General features: G+C 46.6%; 1 protein-coding gene across 3 annotated transcripts in view; it reads right to left on the reverse strand.

The window, feature by feature from the left end:
* Positions 1–20,146, reverse strand: part of LOC118508473 (neural cell adhesion molecule 1) — a 179,682-nt gene that overhangs the window by 30,093 nt on the left and 129,443 nt on the right. For all 3 annotated transcript variants that reach the window (XM_036048283.1, XM_036048286.1, XM_036048285.1), the window contains exon 4: positions 12,021–12,221. In XM_036048283.1, coding sequence (XP_035904176.1) covers positions 12,021–12,221 — 201 coding nt within the window. The remainder of the gene's footprint in view (positions 1–12,020; positions 12,222–20,146) is intronic.

Here is a 20,146-nt window from a genome sequence, read left to right on the forward strand (position 1 = left end):
ACGGAGCGCCAACACGAGGTGGTACAACAGTACAACAACTTTGCCGTCGCTCTTGACCGACAACGGCCGACAACGATAATAATACTGACGAAGCTGATAATGTGATCGTGTCCGTCACCAGCTCGGTGCCGTGTTGTTTGGCAAATGGATGGAAGGATCGTGTTGGCGTTGGACAGCGATTATCCTGCCACTTTAGCTCTTGAGCTTACTTCACGCGTGATGGAGTGTTTGTGTGTGTGTGTTGAAAGCGACAAAGCTGCTGTGTCTCCGTGTCACCGGACGCCGGGAACCACGGACACAGGCTTACCTAGCGGCCTGAGTGTGCGTGAATGGCCATCATCAGGCAAAGTGGAGGAAGCCATACGGGCGAGCAACATTTTCGGGGTGTTGCCGTATTTATGGTGCAACAGCGCCAGACATGTGCTTGTGCGACAATAAAAGGCCACCATAATTATATGACCGATAGGACCTACGACAACGGATAACGGATGTGCGAAGATGGGACGTACAGGCGGAAAGCAGCTCGGGCGGTATTTAGGGCACCGAGACTCCTCCCTTTTCTGGTACGAGGCAGTGAGCAAGCACACCGAGCGTTGGCCAGTGTCAGTTTTGTACACATTGAACTTGCTAGAAGTAAAGCGTGTTGACGTTTTGTGTTGTGTCGATACTTTAGATAAAATAATATAGTTTTACTGAATATGTGAATATTCAGAGTATTGACACTCACACCCCTGCAGTGGATCTAAGAAGTTCTGAGACGTAAGACACTAAAATACGCATGTGTTTACTATTAACAGATAACCCTGGTGGGGTGTATCTTTGTGACAGAATCATTGATCGACGGGAAAGAAATTCGGTACGCAATATCACCAGAAGGCACAATGAAATATACATGACACAGTTGAAGGTCACCACAGCAGCCGAGTGCAAAGGCATTCCACTCCACCGGTTAATGGGTAGCCTTCTAGCTGAAACAGCAGCTGAGACACACAAAGATGGCCACGTACACTACATCCTACGATAGTGATAATGGCGGTAATAAACAGTCGCACTCACAATGTTTTATGCTTTTTATTGCTGTCTCCAACTACTGTCTCGGTGGTGGATGCGACCCGGCACGCTCGGTGCCGAAATGAATCGTGAAGCCAGGCGGGAGTGCCATCAAATTATATGGAGCACCACTAGAACCGGATGACGGTTTACTGTTTGTGCAAGTGTTTGGCGCTTACAGCGTTACACCAATCTTACCACACTCAACACCAACACCATCGAACTTTAGCAATGCTGCCGTTTGGCCCATTTGCAGACGTGTGTTTGGTTTGGGTGGCAACACCATCCCGGGAGTCGGTACGGTAAATCCCGGCACCTCCGATCGGTTTCCCGAAAGTCGGAAGCAGCTTATTTAGAGGCGACCTTCGCTATCGTGAAGCATCTACAAATCCTTCCGATTCCCGCAATGCGGTGGGCACCCGGAGCAAATACGTTCTTGGGCCGGGTTGCTTACGTTCTCACACCCAGTGCACTCTCCGAGCTGCATCTGCACACGGGTCTTTCCCCTCTGCTGCAGCCTGTACACCACACAATACCGAACCACAATTAATGGAGCGAAATTTCAAGCACTGCATTTACGATACACACCAAACACCAAGCCGAACGAGAGACGACAGATTGGGAAAAAGTTCATAAAGCTGCAGCTTTCGCGCTTATTGTGCAAATATCTAGCCATGCACTCGAGCAGCAGCAGCAGCAGCGGTTCATATCCATAATGCATCCAATACAGCAACTGCACCAGCTGAAGGGGTTTTGAATGGAATGGCTTTCAGGCGTTTCAGTAAAAAAAAAAGATGAAATCAAACAGCGCCACTGTTAATTACGCTAATGTCGAAGGGCAGCAGAAGCGAAGCGCATTTATTTACCCAACAACAAAACATTCTCGAGACACCGAATTAGGGCCAAAGTGCCGTGGTGGCACTCGGTTGAGGCGGGGGAGGGGCGCAGCGAGACGCATCTTTTCTTCAGCACGGTATACACTTAATGAAGGCAAATATTGTCATAACTAAAAGCAATTTGCATTTCAAGTAAGCTGAAGAGTTTCAGCTCGCAGCGGTGCGAGAATTGCACTTGAATTTGCGGGATAATACGCCAGCGAGCCCTTGGTAGCGATAAGGTCACGTGCGAGCATTCTCCTTGGAGACAACATCCGCCCGAAGCAAAACATCCCACGGGTAAGCGGCCAAAAATATGCCGGGCCCGATTATTCCGGGCCCGAAGAACCTCTCGGGGGGGGGACTTAATTATCGAGAAAAAAGAGTTTACGAAAATTCTAAATTTCTCTCGCACTGTAAACCATCTATCATGATTGCCATTGCACGAGGAAAGCAGCTCTTGATGGTCGGGTTTCGTGATAAAACCAATCCACAACCCTCTTCACCCTTAAATGGTTCGGTAAGGGATGGGGTTATTACGACGATAAGCTAAACCCGGTGCTATTAAAACCCTGAACTGAGAACTATAAATTTACCACACATATTCATGCCTGTGGGATCGCTCACTTAGCTTCTTCGGTCGCATCGGTCGCACCGACACCCGGGCATCAAATAACGATGTTGGTAGATTGTTCGCTTCATTCATCCCGAGAGACAAACGAGATCTAACCGTCGTTTTCCAGCGCTCTCGAGTGCTTGCAAAAATCGATTCTCTCGGATCGTTGGTTGACGAAGGTTTTGCCCTACGCCCCAGGTACGACCACTAGTAGTCGTAGTTAAGATAACGATTGTCTGCTGATTGTGAGAATGCTTCCGTTTCCTTCCAAGAACAGACAGCAAGAAAAAAGGCGTAAAAAAAACTGTCATAAAAGATTCAGCGCTCACATGCCAACAGTTCGGGCGCCCTACTAATTCGATAGAACCACAGTGGCTGTCTCCACGCACCCACCCAGCTCCGGGGAAATCTTATCAGCGTAGTTTAATCGACCGTTCGCAGTCGTCTGGCAGCTCGGTTCGGTACCCACACATCGCACCTGGGCAACCGAGCAGGTACCGAGCACGGGTGGAGACTTGTCCGGGAGGAAGCACCCGAGGTGATAATAGTTTAATGACTGGTTGCCATAAAATCAAAACACGGAAGGATTATGTGGATCATAATCCGGTTGTCGAAATCGTGCGAATCCATGGGGAGCACACTGACAGTGTGTTTTGTTGTCCCGTGTTGCAGGAGACACGTGCAGAGAAGGTTTGGAATCAGAGATCTTGCTGTCTGAGAAATGGTTCCCCTTGCTCGAAATCCTTTCCCGCAACCGAGTGTCGGTATGATTATCAGATGGAGTTGGAAACGGATAAGCTGTGCTTACGTGTGGGGCTTTAGTTTTCATGCTAGTGATTCGATTTTAAAACCCTTCGGTAGGTGTCGACGCTGGTGCTTTGAGCTCTGATTGAAATGGAATATTAAATGTTTTGAATCTTATTACCACCTGACGGAGCCGTACGTGGGTGCTAACGTTGTGCTGGAATTGGTTCTGCGTGATCCATTCATTCTAAGTGAATAAGAATCAGTGTCTCTTACTACTGTGATTGAGCAATTACATATATTTTGATAGTTACACAGACTAAAAAAAATGGAAGCTTACGTCTCCTAAACAGCCACTCCGAAGCAACTCGAAAGTTAAAGTATCGCTCGCTATTAGCTGACAAGTGAAAAATTTATCTGACATCCTTCCTTCTGGTACGGTTCAACGAGCGCGAAATGGTGCACGATTGCACCTTTGCGCACCGGCTGCCAGAGAGAATATTCAAATCCAGTTTCAATCCATTCTTCCCACCCTCATCGTTCCGCATTTGCGGGAGACCATGGCACCGCCATAGCCCGGTCTGTGGCCATAAAGCAATCTAGGAATTATTACTTCCCTCCAGCAGCGCCATTCGTTGTCGGACGCGTATCGTCTGTGGTGCGTATTGTGAATGTGGAAACTGGGATTCACGCGATAGTACACGCGAAACTATCGTGTACGCGGTATGCCACATTCTGGCAACGAAGACAGTCACCCGTCAGCCCTAAACTGGTGTCCTGAGGAGGCAGTTACTGGTGGTTGAATAATAATTGGCAGCGTGTAGGTGCATGTGCCGAGCGGTGGTGGGTCTTATTCCGAAGAAGAACTGTTAAGCCACCTCGGTGTCGATGGGGGCTTGATGGGTGCAGGAAGAACCGAAGCTATCATTTACTCGTTATGGAGCAAAAGTACGTACTCGGCGAGTGCTTCACTAACCGGCGAAGCACCTTGCCAGGGTACGTACGATGAAGCATACCGGCGAACCGGTGAATGTGAAGGAGTTGAAATGGCTTCCGAAACGTTGGTTGGGAGCACTGTGTTCGTAGAACCCGGCCGAACGGTGGAGAGAACATAAATTTAGCAGCAAAATTTACATATAATTTTATTAAAACTAATATGATAGCTATTATAATGGATTTCCGCGGAAGGTCTGTGTTTCGGGCGTCCATTTTTTTTCAACCAGCGCAGCATGTTTCGTTTGCAAATTGAGTCATTGCTTCAAGATGGATGATGTGGTTGGTGGTTGGAATGATTTTTTGTAGTTATCATGTGTAGTTTTAGGGAGTTTGCAATTGGAGGTATGCAATTGGAAAGTTAACAATAATCACTCTTTTTACCCCTTCAATGATGGTTGTTGGAGAAAGCGGGGAAAAAAAGCTTATTAATAAACTTCCACTTCATTTACTCTGCTAGGGAATGCATGTAGTCATGCCCCGTGCCATGTGCCAACGGGAAAGTTCTCCAGCTCCAGTTATCCCGCTCCACTTATCACAGCTGCATCAAAACACGCCGAGGAAAAGTTCATTCAATCCATTGACTTTTCCAGTTAGTGCGCTGCTTGCCACTACCATCCCTAGAAGTTCTACCAGAGGTTTACGAGAGTTTTGCAGCACAGGAACGAACAGTCCGGGAAAGAAAACATTGGATTTAAAACATCATACACCAAAAACCACCACCATGTGTTTTTGGCCAGCCCACGGATTAGAGTGGTAAGGGTCGTTACTCGAATGGAACAAACCGTGCTAGCGTGCACATGATGGTGTCCCGGTTGGGTGTGCAGTTCACTTTTCCTCATCACTAGATATGATTCCGGGTTGGGTGCCCAAAATCGTGGAGTTCTAGCCGGGGGCTGAAGCAATTCTTGACCAACCAAAGAGCATTCCTGCACTCGCAGCTACCTTCCCAAATGCTGCCGACACGCCTTGGACCCCGCAACCAAGGAATTGCAATCGTTGGAGTGCTGGATTTTTTGTTTCCAATCTTTGTCGTTGTTGCTGTTGTTGCCGGTGCGCTCGTTACGATCATCAGCATCAGCAAAGCCAAAGCCAAAACTATTCCCGAGATTAGTCCCTCTCCGTTTACGGTGTGACCACGGGCAAATGGTTTCTTCGACGGCTTGCCATGGCCATAATCCTTGCCCCGAACGATGCAGCATGTGGGCGGTGAAATTGTAAATTATGAATTATGTAGCACCATTTTACACATGTACTTTTCAATTCCGGTCCACTGCTTTTTCTCTCTCTCTCTCTCTCTCTCTCTCTCTCTCTCTTGAAACCACCTAAATAATGACCGGACCTGTTTTCCACCAGTTTCAGCTTGGGAAACGTGGTCGGGCAAACTTAGCCTCGCCTCGTACTTGACTTCCAATGCAATTTGTGTGTGTGTTGTGCTGTGTTGAATGGTGTTTTGCCTTGGTTAGCCCTGGGCTATGTGTGTTTATGTCATTCGGCAACCCCTTTTCGAACCTAACTCATGCTGACCAACTCGTTTTTTTTTTGTTGGCTGGATCTGGTGTGGGCACGTACGATCGCCGTTGGTTGGCTACGTGAGACACTGCACCACCAGCCCTCCTGAGGTTGGCTGAGGTTTACTAGGGCCGGCGAGTAGTTCGAAAAACGTCCCAGGGTAAATGAAGAAGGAACGAGTGTTGTTTTTCGTCTCATATTTGTGTAAAAGAAAGCCAGACTGTATTCAATCAATAGCTAAGTGAATATTACTTTCAAATGATATTCGACTAAATTTTCCTGGAAGAACAAAGCAATAACAAAAAGCAATTATAAAAACTCTTATCCAACTCCTTCCATCAAACGATATATGTGAGTTTTGCAAGTTATCAGTAAAGTTCACACATTTCGCCCTTCAGCTCTATCGCCTTTTTGTGTGAAGCTTTTCTTCACACATGATATTTTCTTCTTGGTGTTGAATCCTTGAAAACTATCGTGTATCAAGGATATGGATTGCGATTCTCAGTCCAGCAACTTTCCATCAATGAATTGTCCCGGAAGCGTAAGAAGGCAAACATTAACTAACTATCGGGACAGCAATAGAACGAGAGAGAGAGAGAGCAAAAACATCGACATCTAACGTTTGACGGCACTGGAGGTAAAGTTACCGAAAACTCTGCTAGTACGATGTTTTGTTCGCCAGTTGTTTGGAACTTTATAAATTATTAAAAAGTTCATCCAAGTCCATCCAACCGGTGCCAACGGAACAACAAGAAACGTTAGGGTGGGTAAGAAATTTGGTGACAACCGATTGTGCTGCCATACGACGTACAGCATTCGTTTTGTGATGTGTGTCGAAGAATCAAACCGTTCGGGATAGCGTTCTTGGATGAATGTACTGAACTCGCCCTACAGCCGGGTTGTGTTGGTGAAAGTTTCGCGCTCATCTTGCGAGTGGACGATTTTCATCGTCAGTTCCGCGTCTTGGGCTCGACAGATGAAAACTCTGTACACCGAACAACGTCTGGTAAAACTTTCTTTTTCCAAAAGCCTCTCCGTCGTCTGCTGCTTTCGCCACATGATTGCGCATCGAATGGGGACTGTTTGTATGGGTGCTCCCCAGTGTAAGGTGATATATAGTAGATCAGCTCAATACTAAACGTATGCCAGTGTGCGTTTTTTATTTGTGTTTGTAAGTATACAAAGGAAAGAAACGTTCGAAACGTGTTCATAACGAAGCATAGAATGGTCTCATACGGGAACCAAAGTATTCTAGCCTACCCACACACACACAGTCTGAAGCAACGTTCAATTGCTCTTTCATTTTCTTTTGGTGTAAATAGCACAAAACATTTAATATCCTCCAAACCGTCCGCCGGGAGCGACCTTTTCAAATGGCAAAGCGACGGCCACGGTCAGAAGTGTCATGCAAGCGGAGGCAGTGGTTCTTGCTTTCTTACCAAACTAACGAGCCTGGGCCTGGGTGGAATGGATGGCACATGCAAGCAAAATACCGGTTGCCACAGGAACGCTGGTTTCCACCCGCAAAACTATGGCAGTAAGCCGCACGGCTACACGATGGAGGCGCCTGGTTGTTTGACGCACACACTCTCACAGAGAACGTGGTCGTTCCCGGTGGAATGCAGTCGTCGCTGCTGGTGGGATGACGGCACGGATGGGTGGCGGTACAACAATTTGTGGGACAACAGAAAAAGGATTAGCTTCATATCTAATTCTGTGGCGATTCTGTAGGGACGAATGGCCCAAAAGCGTGAGCAAGGGAAAGTGCCTGGGGCGGAAGGAAATTGGAATGATTTTTTTTTCGGCTTTTGTGTCCTGTTCTACTATTTCTTGAACGTTGCAGTTGGAGCTTGCTGTTCAAAGCAATCCATTTTCTGATCGTGTTCTTCAGCTTTGTTGGTGTGTGTGTGTGTTTGTGCATTCGTTGGCAAGTTTAAAGGGCGACTTCTTGAGTTAGCGCCAACAAAAACTTTCGTCCTCCCACACTATTAGCTTGGTCCATTTGGTGGACATGACCGATTGCCACGGACGATTATAGTTTGTGTTTGAACCATTATTTGTGTGATTACGGACGGCGGAAAAGGGGTCAGGCAATCGGATGAGGAACATAAAGAAGTGGAAAGTTTTAATATAATAATCTAACAAGAAGTAAAACATGTCAGGTCTGTTGGGGCTTAAGCATCACGGGCTCTGCAACCTGTGTTGATAGTAACGTGTAAAGCATAAACATTCATGAGCTATATTGAAAAGGGAGATGAGCTGCAACATACCGACACTGCACATAGGATCGCATGTTAAAAAGATCTTCATTTTCCACAAACACAACAACACACCGGGGGAAAAAAGAGCGTAAGAGGCAAACGTATGCAATTACGCACAGTCAATGATTTGTTTGGTGCCCTCGTCTGTGCCGTATACGTACGCATTGATTCAATTTAACGCATGTTAATTAAAAATTAATAAATAACGCTTGCTCATCAGATGATTGCATTCGGAAAATGCAAACATAATTTACCGTCGAGCTCATGTGGCGTTTGCGACACTTCCATGCCCAGGTTCCGACAGGTAGTGTTGGGTGATTGTTTGACTTTTTCGATTGTGAATCTATCATTTTTCATTTTCACTTTCGCTGTACATACAAACATGCTTTTAAGCACACACACATACACCAACAGAAATACAATTAAAGAGATTAAAGGACACTTCATCTTACTACTTATGTATGTTTTGTGAGAGTGTTGATCCGTGTGGGGATGGAACAAACACACTTTATGATGAATCATTTCCAACCTGAAAATATTTTTTAATACGCTTATACTTTATTTCTCAAGACAAAGCTGTCACCTACCGCAAGTGTCTGTGAAAAATTCACTCGTCTGCAGCAATGTGGAACAATGCGGAAGAATCACACTGACTTCGTGAATACCATCAGCAGAACAACCAAACGAAAACTGACTCGTAAAAGTCAGGTCTGGTGAGCGCTGAGTATATGCACGCGAAAGTCGATGTAAAGTTGGAAGAATGTGAAGCGAAGAAGGACAAGAAAACTCCCAGCCTTACCGACGAGTTTACCGAGCAAAGTGCGAGAATAGAATAATAAATCAATTGAAACTTTTTTAATCCTACCGAAAACCTGTTCACTTCCTCCGATGCACAAGGTTCATTACTTGCGACTGAAAGGCAACGTGTCGCATTTTTTTCCACCCCTTGCCATGCATCAAACTTTGATTCCTTCGGCAAGCTCGGTTCATATTTCCCCGGTTGGTCATGTTCTGGAGCAAAGTTGCTGAGGGAAATTGACTTTGAAAACGGTGGAACCGTACCGTGCCATGGTCTGGATAGAACGCTCTCCCTCCATTTATCGCTGCCTTGCGCTGATTGATTGTAAAAGTATATGGTGACACACGTACCAATCATTTAACTCACCACACCGGGTCATTGGCCTCCATGGCCTCCGGCAGCATATCAACGAAACGGCGTGACAGTCGGCTGCATCCGTGCCCAAAAACAACATAATGTTCGTCAGGGGTGGAACGGTACTTGCGCTTGGTTTTGATAAATAAAAATGCATTTCACAATCAGCAGCCAGGCAACAGGCCGCCGGGGTGGTTACCCTGGCATCCGGAGGTGAGGCAATGAATTTGAGTTATTTCAATATCAACCTAAAACCGGCTGGTTTTTCACCCGGTCCGCTTTTTGAGCTGTACGCTTTTAATAAAGCATCCGTGTGCCGCCGGGGTGCCGGAACAGGACGTCGCGCAAGATCTATTCTGCAATATTTGCCTTCATGTGTTACCGTGAGTGTTTGTAGGGCTCGCTGCACGATTGAAAGGTCTCGTACGTATAAATGTGTGTGTGTGTGGGGTTCGGTGCAAAGCAAATAGTCCACGTCGCTACTATGCCGCCGTCGCCCGATGACTAGAGGAGCTGAACTGAACAGTCACCACCGGGTGCAATGTGGTGGAAAAATAGCCTCGCATACTTAATGATGACATCATGGAACGCCAAATTGAAGTCTTGCCGCTGCTACTGCTGCTAGCAAACCAGGGGATGGATTATATATCTTTTTTTCTCTTTCCAAACGATATCATCATTCGAATGATAGCTCACACGACCATTGCGAACCGTTGGATTCAATGAACTTGAAATGAAAGTATGCATACGTTCTGAATGGTTGGCTATTCTAGCTTTCCGACTTCGTTTCTCATTTGCGACACAGGCAGCAATATGGGGAAAATTCGTTCCTTTTTCCTACTTTTTTTTGTTTTTTGCTACGCTTTCATCCGTTGCGTTGCCTTCAACGATGGGATGTACCTTATTTCAAATGGTCCCTTACGAATAAACTAGAACTAGGAGGGCTCACATGTAGTGATTCGTGATGGAAAGTGCTGAGCGGCGGAAACGCAACTAAACCAGAAACAACACCACTTGCTAGCAGTCCACCATCCATCCATCGGGCAGGTTCAACTACCTTGCACCTCAATCTAGCGCCAGGGATGCTTCGTACCCACACGCAAAGGTCCCGGACGCTGTTCTGGAAGACTCCAACAGGATCCAAACCAACTGCCCCCCGTACCCCGCTCAAAACCATAGCAACAGCTTCTCGCACAGAGCCGGTTCGTTCTGTTCAGCAGCGGTGTATCTTCAATTTCTTTTCATGCATGTTTACTCAACGAAACGGTTCCCCGTAGGGAAAGAATTTGATGCGCAATGATTGTACTTTCGCTTCGATGCCGCTGCAAAAAACAACCGGCCACACACACACACAGGCGGACAAGACTGTTGGGCAAGGCGCCACGAAGATGCGGCGAATGTGCCAAGTGCGGTATTGACGTTTCTTCATCTCATCATCATTACAGATGAAAAGGAGACAGCAGCCAAAAGGAGCTGAACCGTGCCCACGATCCTTCTTATGAACACGGTACGAGACTCGTCCCGAGGCCTAGCCGCACACACCTGCGCCGCAACGACGCAAGGAGCGAACAGGGGGGAGGACGGGAGCGAAATATTGGTGCGCATCAGTGAAGCAAAGAAATGAGTGTAGCCCCGACGAGTTCCCGGTAGTGAGTAAATACATGCTGCATCGTTACGCTTCTGCAGATCCCATCACCTGCCACGTGCGGCTGGGTCGCCTGAGCTTGTCGAATAAGTTATTTGGGCCGTTTTTTTTCTTCTCCTTCTACCGTGCAGCATTATTATTATCCGATGACTTTAAGCGGTCTAGCGCTAAGGGGGCGGGATGCTGCTTAACGAACTGGAAGGCACGCGTTACTGTCACGTTAGATGGTCGCGCACCATATTGTAGGGATGGTTATGGCATCGGCAGCAACCTGCAGCTGTGCAGAGCACCGTGAATCGTGGGCTCAAGTGCTGGAAACATAAACTTTACGGCTAAATTCTGTTTGATGCATTGTTGTGATATCTTTCGCATCAAGGTTTGCAAACGGTTGTGAAGCGTTGGCGACTATTTGTTGCGTTGCTTAATGATCAAACTAGGCAGGACTTTGGAAAGGAGCGGCACAAATATTGCAACAAATTTTACACAATATCTGACGATCGTAAGTATGCTCGTAGCACTTGTTTGCAGGCTGCTACATTTGTGTTACTTACATCCCACACTTCATGAGCAGCTTTGCATACCCCAAAGCCAAAAAACTCCTCCACAGCTCAGCCACGCATGCATGGATCAGTGAGGAAAGGGAGCAAAAGTTATTACAAACTAAAAACCAACAACCACACCAACCACCTTTCATCACCATACGGCATGGCACGTAAGGGCAAAGGTTTCGAGCTGGAAAACGGTCTTTTTCTGGAGGGACCCGCGGCTGGGGACGGCTTAGTCAGGGATGCATTCCCGTTTCGTGCCGGTGCGTGAAGCGAGCAAGCCGTCAAACATTCGTTTAAATTCAATCAAGCGAAGGAACTTTTGACCTGCGGAAAGGATGTAACTTTTACCCGATCACTGGGTGGAGGGTGAGTGGTGTTTGCTGGCGGGCAAAATTGTTACCTCCGCACGCTAACAAGCTTTCAATCAGGGAGCCTTCCGCGCGTAGTGACCTCTGCAGAAGACATTTGCAACGTTCTGCAACGTCTGAGCTGCTTGCCAGTGGGCAGCGGGGTGGGGTTGCTTCTTAAATTACGCTTTTTGCCCCCCTCAGTGCCTAGGGGCTAGGTGTGTTTTCATTGCCGAGTGGCCATAAATTATGGCACGAAGCTACGTCAAAACTTACCGAGAATTTCCACCGTGTGCACCTGGTCCTTGTTGACCTTGTCGCTGATCTGACAGACGTAGTCACCGGCGTCTTGCGGTTCCAGTTCGGAAATCTCCAGATTATACCCGTTGACAAGCCGTATCCGCTCGTCGCGGGTAACCATCAGTTGCGAGGCGGTAAGCACATTCGAGCCCCGTCGCCACAGCAGAACGAGCGTTCCTGTAAGAAGAGAGAGAGGGAGAGAGTGAGAGTGAGACGATAATTAATAAGATTTATGTCCCAGTGACTGCGTGTCCAAGGTTTGGCTTGACGTGTCGTAGCACGGTTTTCCCACCTCGCGGGCTCGGCAATTGATATTCCATCTGTGTGCGAAGTGAAATGTTGACTCATGCCATGGCTATGAAATAACCACGGCGCAGCCTCTTGTAAACCCCGGTTCGGATAAGCCAGTTGGAGAGATACGTCTCTCGCTTTAAGTGCTAGCGCACTGTTGTTTGCCTTCCAGGGTACGACGCTTAAACGTATTTTTAATGGGAACTCGAAAAGAATACGCGCCTAAACACGGATACAGGATCGGAGGATTCCCACGAGACGCGTGAAACCATCGTCCCTGGAGCGTGGTATGACAGAGTGCTCGTCAGGAGCTATCACACATTCGGAGGAAGGAGCGGCAAAAAGAAAAAATAGCCCCAAACATTACGCACATTTAATTTTCCTTCCAACGGGTGCAAAATTTACTCCCCGTATCGCCGCCATATGTGTCTGCAGGGCTGGGCTTTCTGAACAGCGGGCGAAGTAAGTAAGTCTCTTGAGTTTGGAACCTCCGGAGCGATGCTGTTGGAAGGATGAGCTTTAGTACCGTAATTAGATTCCGAGTGGTGCGTGAGACATATTATCCTGCCATTTTGACGCCACCGCAGGAATCTTTGCCAAACCCCGCGGAATGGGCGATGATCCGGACAGTGGGGGGAGAGGGTGAGATATTTTGGCACGCTTAACGAATCGTTCCTAATGACAAAAGGTGCTTGGTTTGGTTAATGAGTTTTAACATTAGTACGCTCTGTAAATGGAGTGCACGTGTGGTGACGAATTGGGGGAAAGCGAATTCTTCCAGCGCTGGTAATTATATTTCCACTGACAGTCGAGCATTTCGAACGGAACTGCTTGCTGATGCCTTTAGAAGAGCTTTCTTATCGTTAAAATTTTTAGCTCATACTTTTCATGGTTATGCACAATATCCCTTTGGTAAATACAAGCTCAAAAAACGTATAGGGTGATGTAGAAAAACACCCGTACCTCCGAACGTACCACCCATAAACAAGGATTAATATTGTGGACCAACAGCTTACGACCACTGTCATGACTCTTTTAACACTCTCCGGACCGTGGTTGGCGTGGCTTAACCAAATGCACAAGGTAACCTCCCCCGGTGGGTTTCGCCTCGGAAAACTTGAAAGAAAAAAGGGAACCACCCCCTTTTCATTTTCTTTCCACTGGATGAGAGATGCAATCGAGAAAACCATGGTCCACCGCATTTACCCCGCACACCGAACATGTGATCGGTGATGGTGATGTTAATAGTGGATTGCCACGTAGAATTGCTTTTCCGATTTCAATCCAAACACCCGACCGTACCTAATCTTACCCGTTGGGGAAAGTGTTGGAAGTTTCGGGCAATTCGGGACAGCACCCAGAGACTTGCCGGAAATTACGGAATTACGCTCCTAGACACGAGTGAGAGCAAAATGCATGCGGTGTGTGTGTGTGCGTGTTTGCACATGGAAGTGTGTTTGTGCATCGTTACGCTAGCAGATTGTCATTTGCGGTTTTGCGTTCGACTTTTTGTGTGGTTTTTCGATTGGGGTAGTGTGGCTGGAGTATGCTGGAACGGAACCAAAGTTCCATTTTGTGGGTACTGTCGAAGTTTGACCTCTGTGTGTGTTTTTTTTTGCGGTTGATTTTTCCTCGTTGCCATTTCTATGGTAAAAGTTTGCCTGTGTGCTCCGTTTCTTGTTCGCTGTATGGAATTTGCCAGTCAAAAGGCGTTCCCTATCTCAACGCCGGTATCCACTGATCCACCGAAATATTTGCTGGGGCTAAATCGCACTAATTCCTCTTATCCTTAAAACATTTCCCGGCGCTGATTGGGAACTCGGTAGGTGGTCCCCAGTTCGTGCTGGGACCCGACGTCCCACTGAGGCTTCCTTCGGCCTTTAGTTAGCGGTAGACGGAAGGGGGAACCAGTTCGGAAACGGAACTTTTCGACCAAATTACTGGAAAATTATGATTCGACAGAAAATTGGAAAAGTTTCCATTTTGAAAATAACGCGCACGGGGTTGCAGAAAAAAAAACACCCATAAGAATGGCACACACAGACAAAAACCGCGCCGAACTCGGACGCTAACCACTGACTTGCCAATTTCGCACAAAAGCAACTTTCTTTCGTTTCAACTTATGTGCGCTCCGGTCCCTTCGCTATCCGGGAACCCGGAAGCTTCCGTCGCTGGGCAACCGCATCGCTTGCCCTAGCCGACGGAATCAAAAAAGCTTCCTTTGTTGTCAATAGTCCTTGTTTTGTCTTCGCCACTTTTTTTAATACTAATGCACACACACACAAAAAAGAAACCAAGGAACCGAGTAGAGAGGTATGCTGGGGGGCTTACGTTCCGTTTGTTTGATGTGCTTTTTCAATGCATTTTTAGACTTTGGGCTAAAGAATTGCTGTGGAAAGCGAATCGCGCACGTCGGTCCACGTTCCGGTTGATGGTTCGGGCGATGGACAGCGAACCTTTAAACTTTCGCAATGTGTCGACCGAAACGGAAAACAAAAATACACGCTCAAAGTTAGTAGGCAAATACTTGACCGGTGGCCAGATTCTTTACCACAGCGGCAAACTTTTCAACGCTTCAGCGCGAAACCAGCACAATGAATGTATGTTACAAAAAAAAAAAACAACCGAAAAACACTCGCAAAACCGGAACAACTAATCTGGCATTTTTCTTTTGCCCTTTTTTTCGACCGTAAAGAACAGCAAAACTGTTTCTGCTACCGAAACATACCATCGGTTAAGTGGTGCAGGGTTCGGGAATGTTGTTTGGATTCAAAAATTATGAGCCAGCAAAAAAAAATGGACAACCGGATGGAGGTGCTTGTGGTTGGGGTTGAAGCATTGCAAGAATAACAATCGAAACAATTTAATTGCAAATGCCGCATTACCTTACCCGGAACCCATATCGCTGGTGCTGAAACTACCAGGTAGCAACGAGGTGGTAAAGTAAAAGTTTCACTCAAACGCTACTCGGCCGCCCCAGGAAAAGCCACTCGCAACAAAACCATCCGATGCATGGGCGACCAACGATCGTGGGTGAACCACTTTAGGACGTTAATTTGAGACGATGGTTGCCGACCTTGCTTCCCTTTTTTGTGCGTGTTGGTGTCCAGCTGTGTCTTCTCAAGTGCCCATCATTTCCACCTTTATCTTGTACAACCACCCACGCCAAAATTGATGTTGGTCGAGCAAAAGTTTTATGCCTTCGGTTTGCTGTGATCCACACAAACCTTGTTCGTTTGCCCCTTCGAAGCCCTTGCCGAAGAGTCTCTTGCGTCAGGTTGTATGTGCTGAAGCGAAAACTTAATGCCTCACAACCGCCACCATGTAATTCACTAGAACCACAAGCTTTTCTTGACCAGTGGCAGTCGACCACATACAGTAAAAGAAAACTCTCTCTCGCAAGCCCATCAAGCTGTCTAGGCTTGACCCACACACACACACACAAACACACCTGCTGCTGTTGCATCGATAAGTTGTAGCGTGTGCTGTGATAGGCATATGTTTTGGGCGAAATAAGTTTTAGCAGTGATACTGTAGCCGAGCAGCGTTTTCGGTTGGACTAGTTGTGAAATTACTTGCGAGACATATTCAGAGTAGGATCAGGAATTTCTCATCGACAACTCTCATTAAGAAGTTTGCCGTACAGTGTCATTGCCAAATGCTAAAAGACATTCCTGTTGCTATGCCCATAATTGAATCAAACCCGGCGAGGAAAAGTTTTTCTCAACACCGCGGCTCTATCGATTTGATCTGCGTCATATACAGTACCGGTGGCATTCTTTTCACACAATTACACCTAGAAGGACGCGCCAGGGTCGTACGGTGCCCGCAAAACCGATCAAAAAGAAACCCCCTAGGTGTGGGGCGGGATTTTATTGAGTGGGATGCGCTACCGAAAGCTGCTCTCGTTATTTCGGAAATTACGAATTCTTGCAGAATTTCCTCGTAAATCCGGGCCGGGAACTTCAACAGAGAGACAGCACCGTTCTCGTAAATCTTTTCACGGATATCAACGTGCATTGATCCGGACCTGAAAGGCAGAGCTTTTCACGGTCGATTGATGACCATATTTATGGCTGCTTTCTGTCGCTTCTTCCGGCTGGGTAGCTGTTGGACGCATGGTTAATCTACTGGGCAAACTGATCAGGTGAGGAACATTTCCAGGAATCGAGCGCCCGTGCCTCAACGGTTGTTGCAGACAATCCGTTTGCGTCGGAGTTCGGTCCTTTTCCGTTGTGTAACGGCTGCATGCTTGTATGTGCGAAGTTATGAACGGTACATCGGAACAACACACAGCCGAAGGATTAATTTAATGCAATCTTCTGGCAGCCGAGCGGCGAGCCGAGTGAACCCGAATTCTGTAACTTGTCTTGCCGGTGGAGCGTGGAGGTATGCAAGATTCTACTAATCCTCGTGAGCTTAAGACGTAATGCTCTACGCCTTCTCAAACCCTGTTTCGTAAGTGAGCGGGTGTGTTGCACCGTGCTACATGTGCTACAAGAACAGCAGAACAGTTTCACCACCCATTCGAATGTACGTATTGTTGCATCCGAAAGCGGTGGGCTTACCCATCCACCAACGGTACGGAAACAATAGCAAGCATTTCGGTGGGGTGTATGGCTTGTAAACATATTGTTGCTTCAGTTATCACAACGGAGCGGAATGGAACAAAGCCGACCGAGATCCTTACATCGCTGTAGTTGTTGTAAAGCGGGTGGAAGAATTTCTAAAACAGAGTGAATTGTACGTAAGGGATCGCGCATTGTAACAACGATATGAATAGAAAGATTCTCAAAATTATATCGGAATGAAGCTACTCAGGTCCTTTAAAACTAATGCCAGTGCAAATCAAACACAAGATTACATATATTAAAAACTGAACGAAGAATACCAAGCTATTGTTGTTGTAAATGTTTTAAATACGGAAAGAAAGTTTTTAAAGCGGTCTGACTTATCAAGGGTTCACATCACAACACATCTTTTGTGTTCGAGGTTTAGCGTGTTACGAAAAGGCACGAGCTTGTAACCTTTTGTGTGGGAAAAGTCCGATTTTACAATGTGGCTATTTGCGTCCAAAATGGAAACCAATGGGTCGGTCCGATTTGTTCGATAATAAGCCTATCTTTTTATGGCTGGACACTGGATGAGAAAGGGTCGTCCCAAAGGTCTTAAAGTGCGTAAGTCATGATTTATGATCGCACCGTGTCAGTTTTGTACAAATAACTTACATGATTCATGTTAGATTTTTCACCATGAAACTCGGCATAATGCGATGAAGATTTTTGGTCGCCCCATCGCGAAGAAAACACCATAACGGCGTTGAGGAAATGTTTGTTTTTTGTCCCAAAATTTGTGAGACAACTTTGATTGTGCTCAATCTGCTTGTAATTTAGTTTATTTACTACAAATGAAAGCAAGAATCATAATTTGTATTTTTATTTGACATCCTTAACAGCAATTGAGTTATCAACGGTTGGGATAGCAGATTTCATTCGACTTCCAGAAACATTTGCTACCGATCCGGAACCCATCTGTTCCCCCAACCATAGCTGCCAAAAGGTTTCAAAAACGGTACAGCTACCAGATCTTTCCCCAGATCGACATTACAAGAAAGGGGTTTCGGCACGATGGCCTGTGGGGAATCGATGGTGATAGCATAAGAAGTTTAAATGCAGAAGACGTTTGCATGCTTCGGTGCAGTAAATCTACGGTCCGTTTCGTAAGTTGCTATCGTAATTGACTACGATTTCTTTCCACGCGGCGGGCGTGTTGCGCGAGAAAACGTGGAAGTACCGTTTCTACTGACACTCCTTCGGCACGTGAAGCTGAAGGATAGCTTGATGAGGTAGTCGGGAGGAAAGACATCGTTACGCTAAAGTACCGCGAGATACGAGCGCTAGAGAAACCTTTTCTAGCAATTTAGATTTCAGCTTGATGTGAGTATTTAACAAAAATCACGGAACTGTACTGTTCAGAAAGGAACCGATCCACTTTACCATTTAATCAGTTGTTTCCGGGGAAAATGAGAGAAAAATGCAGCTTTTGCATCGGCAGCGTTGTACCTGGTTCTACGCAGCATCGTTTACATTCCATTCGCATGGTTCAGATTGCTTGAACTGCTGGGACATTAAAGTGCTCAATGTTTCAACGTGCTAAATATAATCAAGTTCACCTGAAACATACACTTACACAATTAGTAGCGATTCACGTGCTTTGAAGGAAAAATTTACAATTCAATCGGTTACCGGAAACAAGCCTCACGGAGTATATTATTTTACACCAGAATTGCAAGACCGTAAAACGTGAGAGGTTTATTGTTCGTAGTGTTTTATACACTACCACTGCTTTCTGAAGTTTAATAATAATAAAAGTATAAAAATATTCACATGGCAGGACCTTCGTTCAAATCCCATCCGAGGGATGGCGAGGCGGTCTTCGCCGTACGCAGAGCTGACTACTTTGCTATGGGTGAAAATCAAGTCACAGAAAGCCAGAAACGGCAGGCCGAGACCTCTCGAGGCTGTATAGTTGCCAAGGAAGAAGAAGAAGATAAAGTTATTCGGTATCGTTAAAAAACCCCGTCTGATTTAAAAAAAAAAATCCGAATTGTCCAATATTTCCTGGAGCATATTAAAACATTCATTACCATCGTGCCGTGAGCTGATTGTGCTTCGAGCCATACCTTGCACCGGCTAAAATTACGTTTAATAAATGTATAAATATGCATTTTTCCAAAAATTTAATCATGCTTCCCAGTGCCGTGACAGGAAAAGCGCGTAATAGTTCTAAAACAAACTTTGTCCATCCTTCACCGAACGCTAGCAAGGATGATTTTTCTTTCCCCATCGCCATCCACTGGGAGCCCGCAACAGGACCACTGTTGAAAAACTGCAAGCAACCGGGGAAGTTTTGCGATGCAGGAAAAGAACAAAACCATACAGCGGCAGCAACCCAAAGAGAGATAGAGAGAGAGAGAGAGAGAGAAAAAAAACTAATTTCACGCTTGATGAACACGGAAACATGTGTCTCGCGACGTTGTATTGCTTCATCTTGCTTCCTGCTTGCCGAGCGGAAACACTTTGGCTTGTAACATTTTTAAGCGAAAGTAAAAGAATAGACTCGGATGCTACGAAGCAGCAGCATTTTCTACTCCAATTCACTCGATATCCTTTCCGCGCGCCCTGCCACCTTTCCCCTGCACGCCGTTTGCACGCCGAACATCTTGCGAGCTTTTGCCAGGGGAAGAAAATCGCTTCCAACCACTATCTCTATTTAGCTCCATTGTGTGACGCGAAGCTTTGCGGGGAAGCAGGGCACAACGGGTTTGGCACAACGGGTGGACGTGGATAATGCTTCTGCCAGCACGGGTCGCAACCATATCAGGTGTCAACCGAAACTGCCGGCACTATCGCCGGCACTATCGCCCACCACACCAAAGCGACCAACGGTGGTGCCGCCGTACATCCAAGATGCCACACTTTCGCAACAACAAGCCGAGAGCAACTTTTGCTACTTTTGCTACCACCCAAAGTTTCAGTACCGGGCGGACGGTGGCATGTATGCAGGACAGCATGCGGGAGGATGCCCCTTTCAAAATCTGTACTTTGCCCTAGGTTTTTCCGTGCGTTGTTAAGAACGCAACCCACACACGGGTACAACATTTGTTCAACAATTTCTTTTGGTGCGTCTTACTATGCTTTTGTTCCATAATTACGCTCCCAAACGCATGGGGGGGGGGGGGGGGGGTTGCATGGGGGGGGGTTTGTTTGCTGTTGTATTTGTTTAGCCTCTATTTGCAAGACATCGTTAGG

Source organism: Anopheles stephensi, chromosome 2, assembly GCF_013141755.1.
Source record: "Anopheles stephensi strain Indian chromosome 2, UCI_ANSTEP_V1.0, whole genome shotgun sequence".
Lineage (NCBI taxonomy): Eukaryota > Metazoa > Arthropoda > Insecta > Diptera > Culicidae > Anopheles > Anopheles stephensi.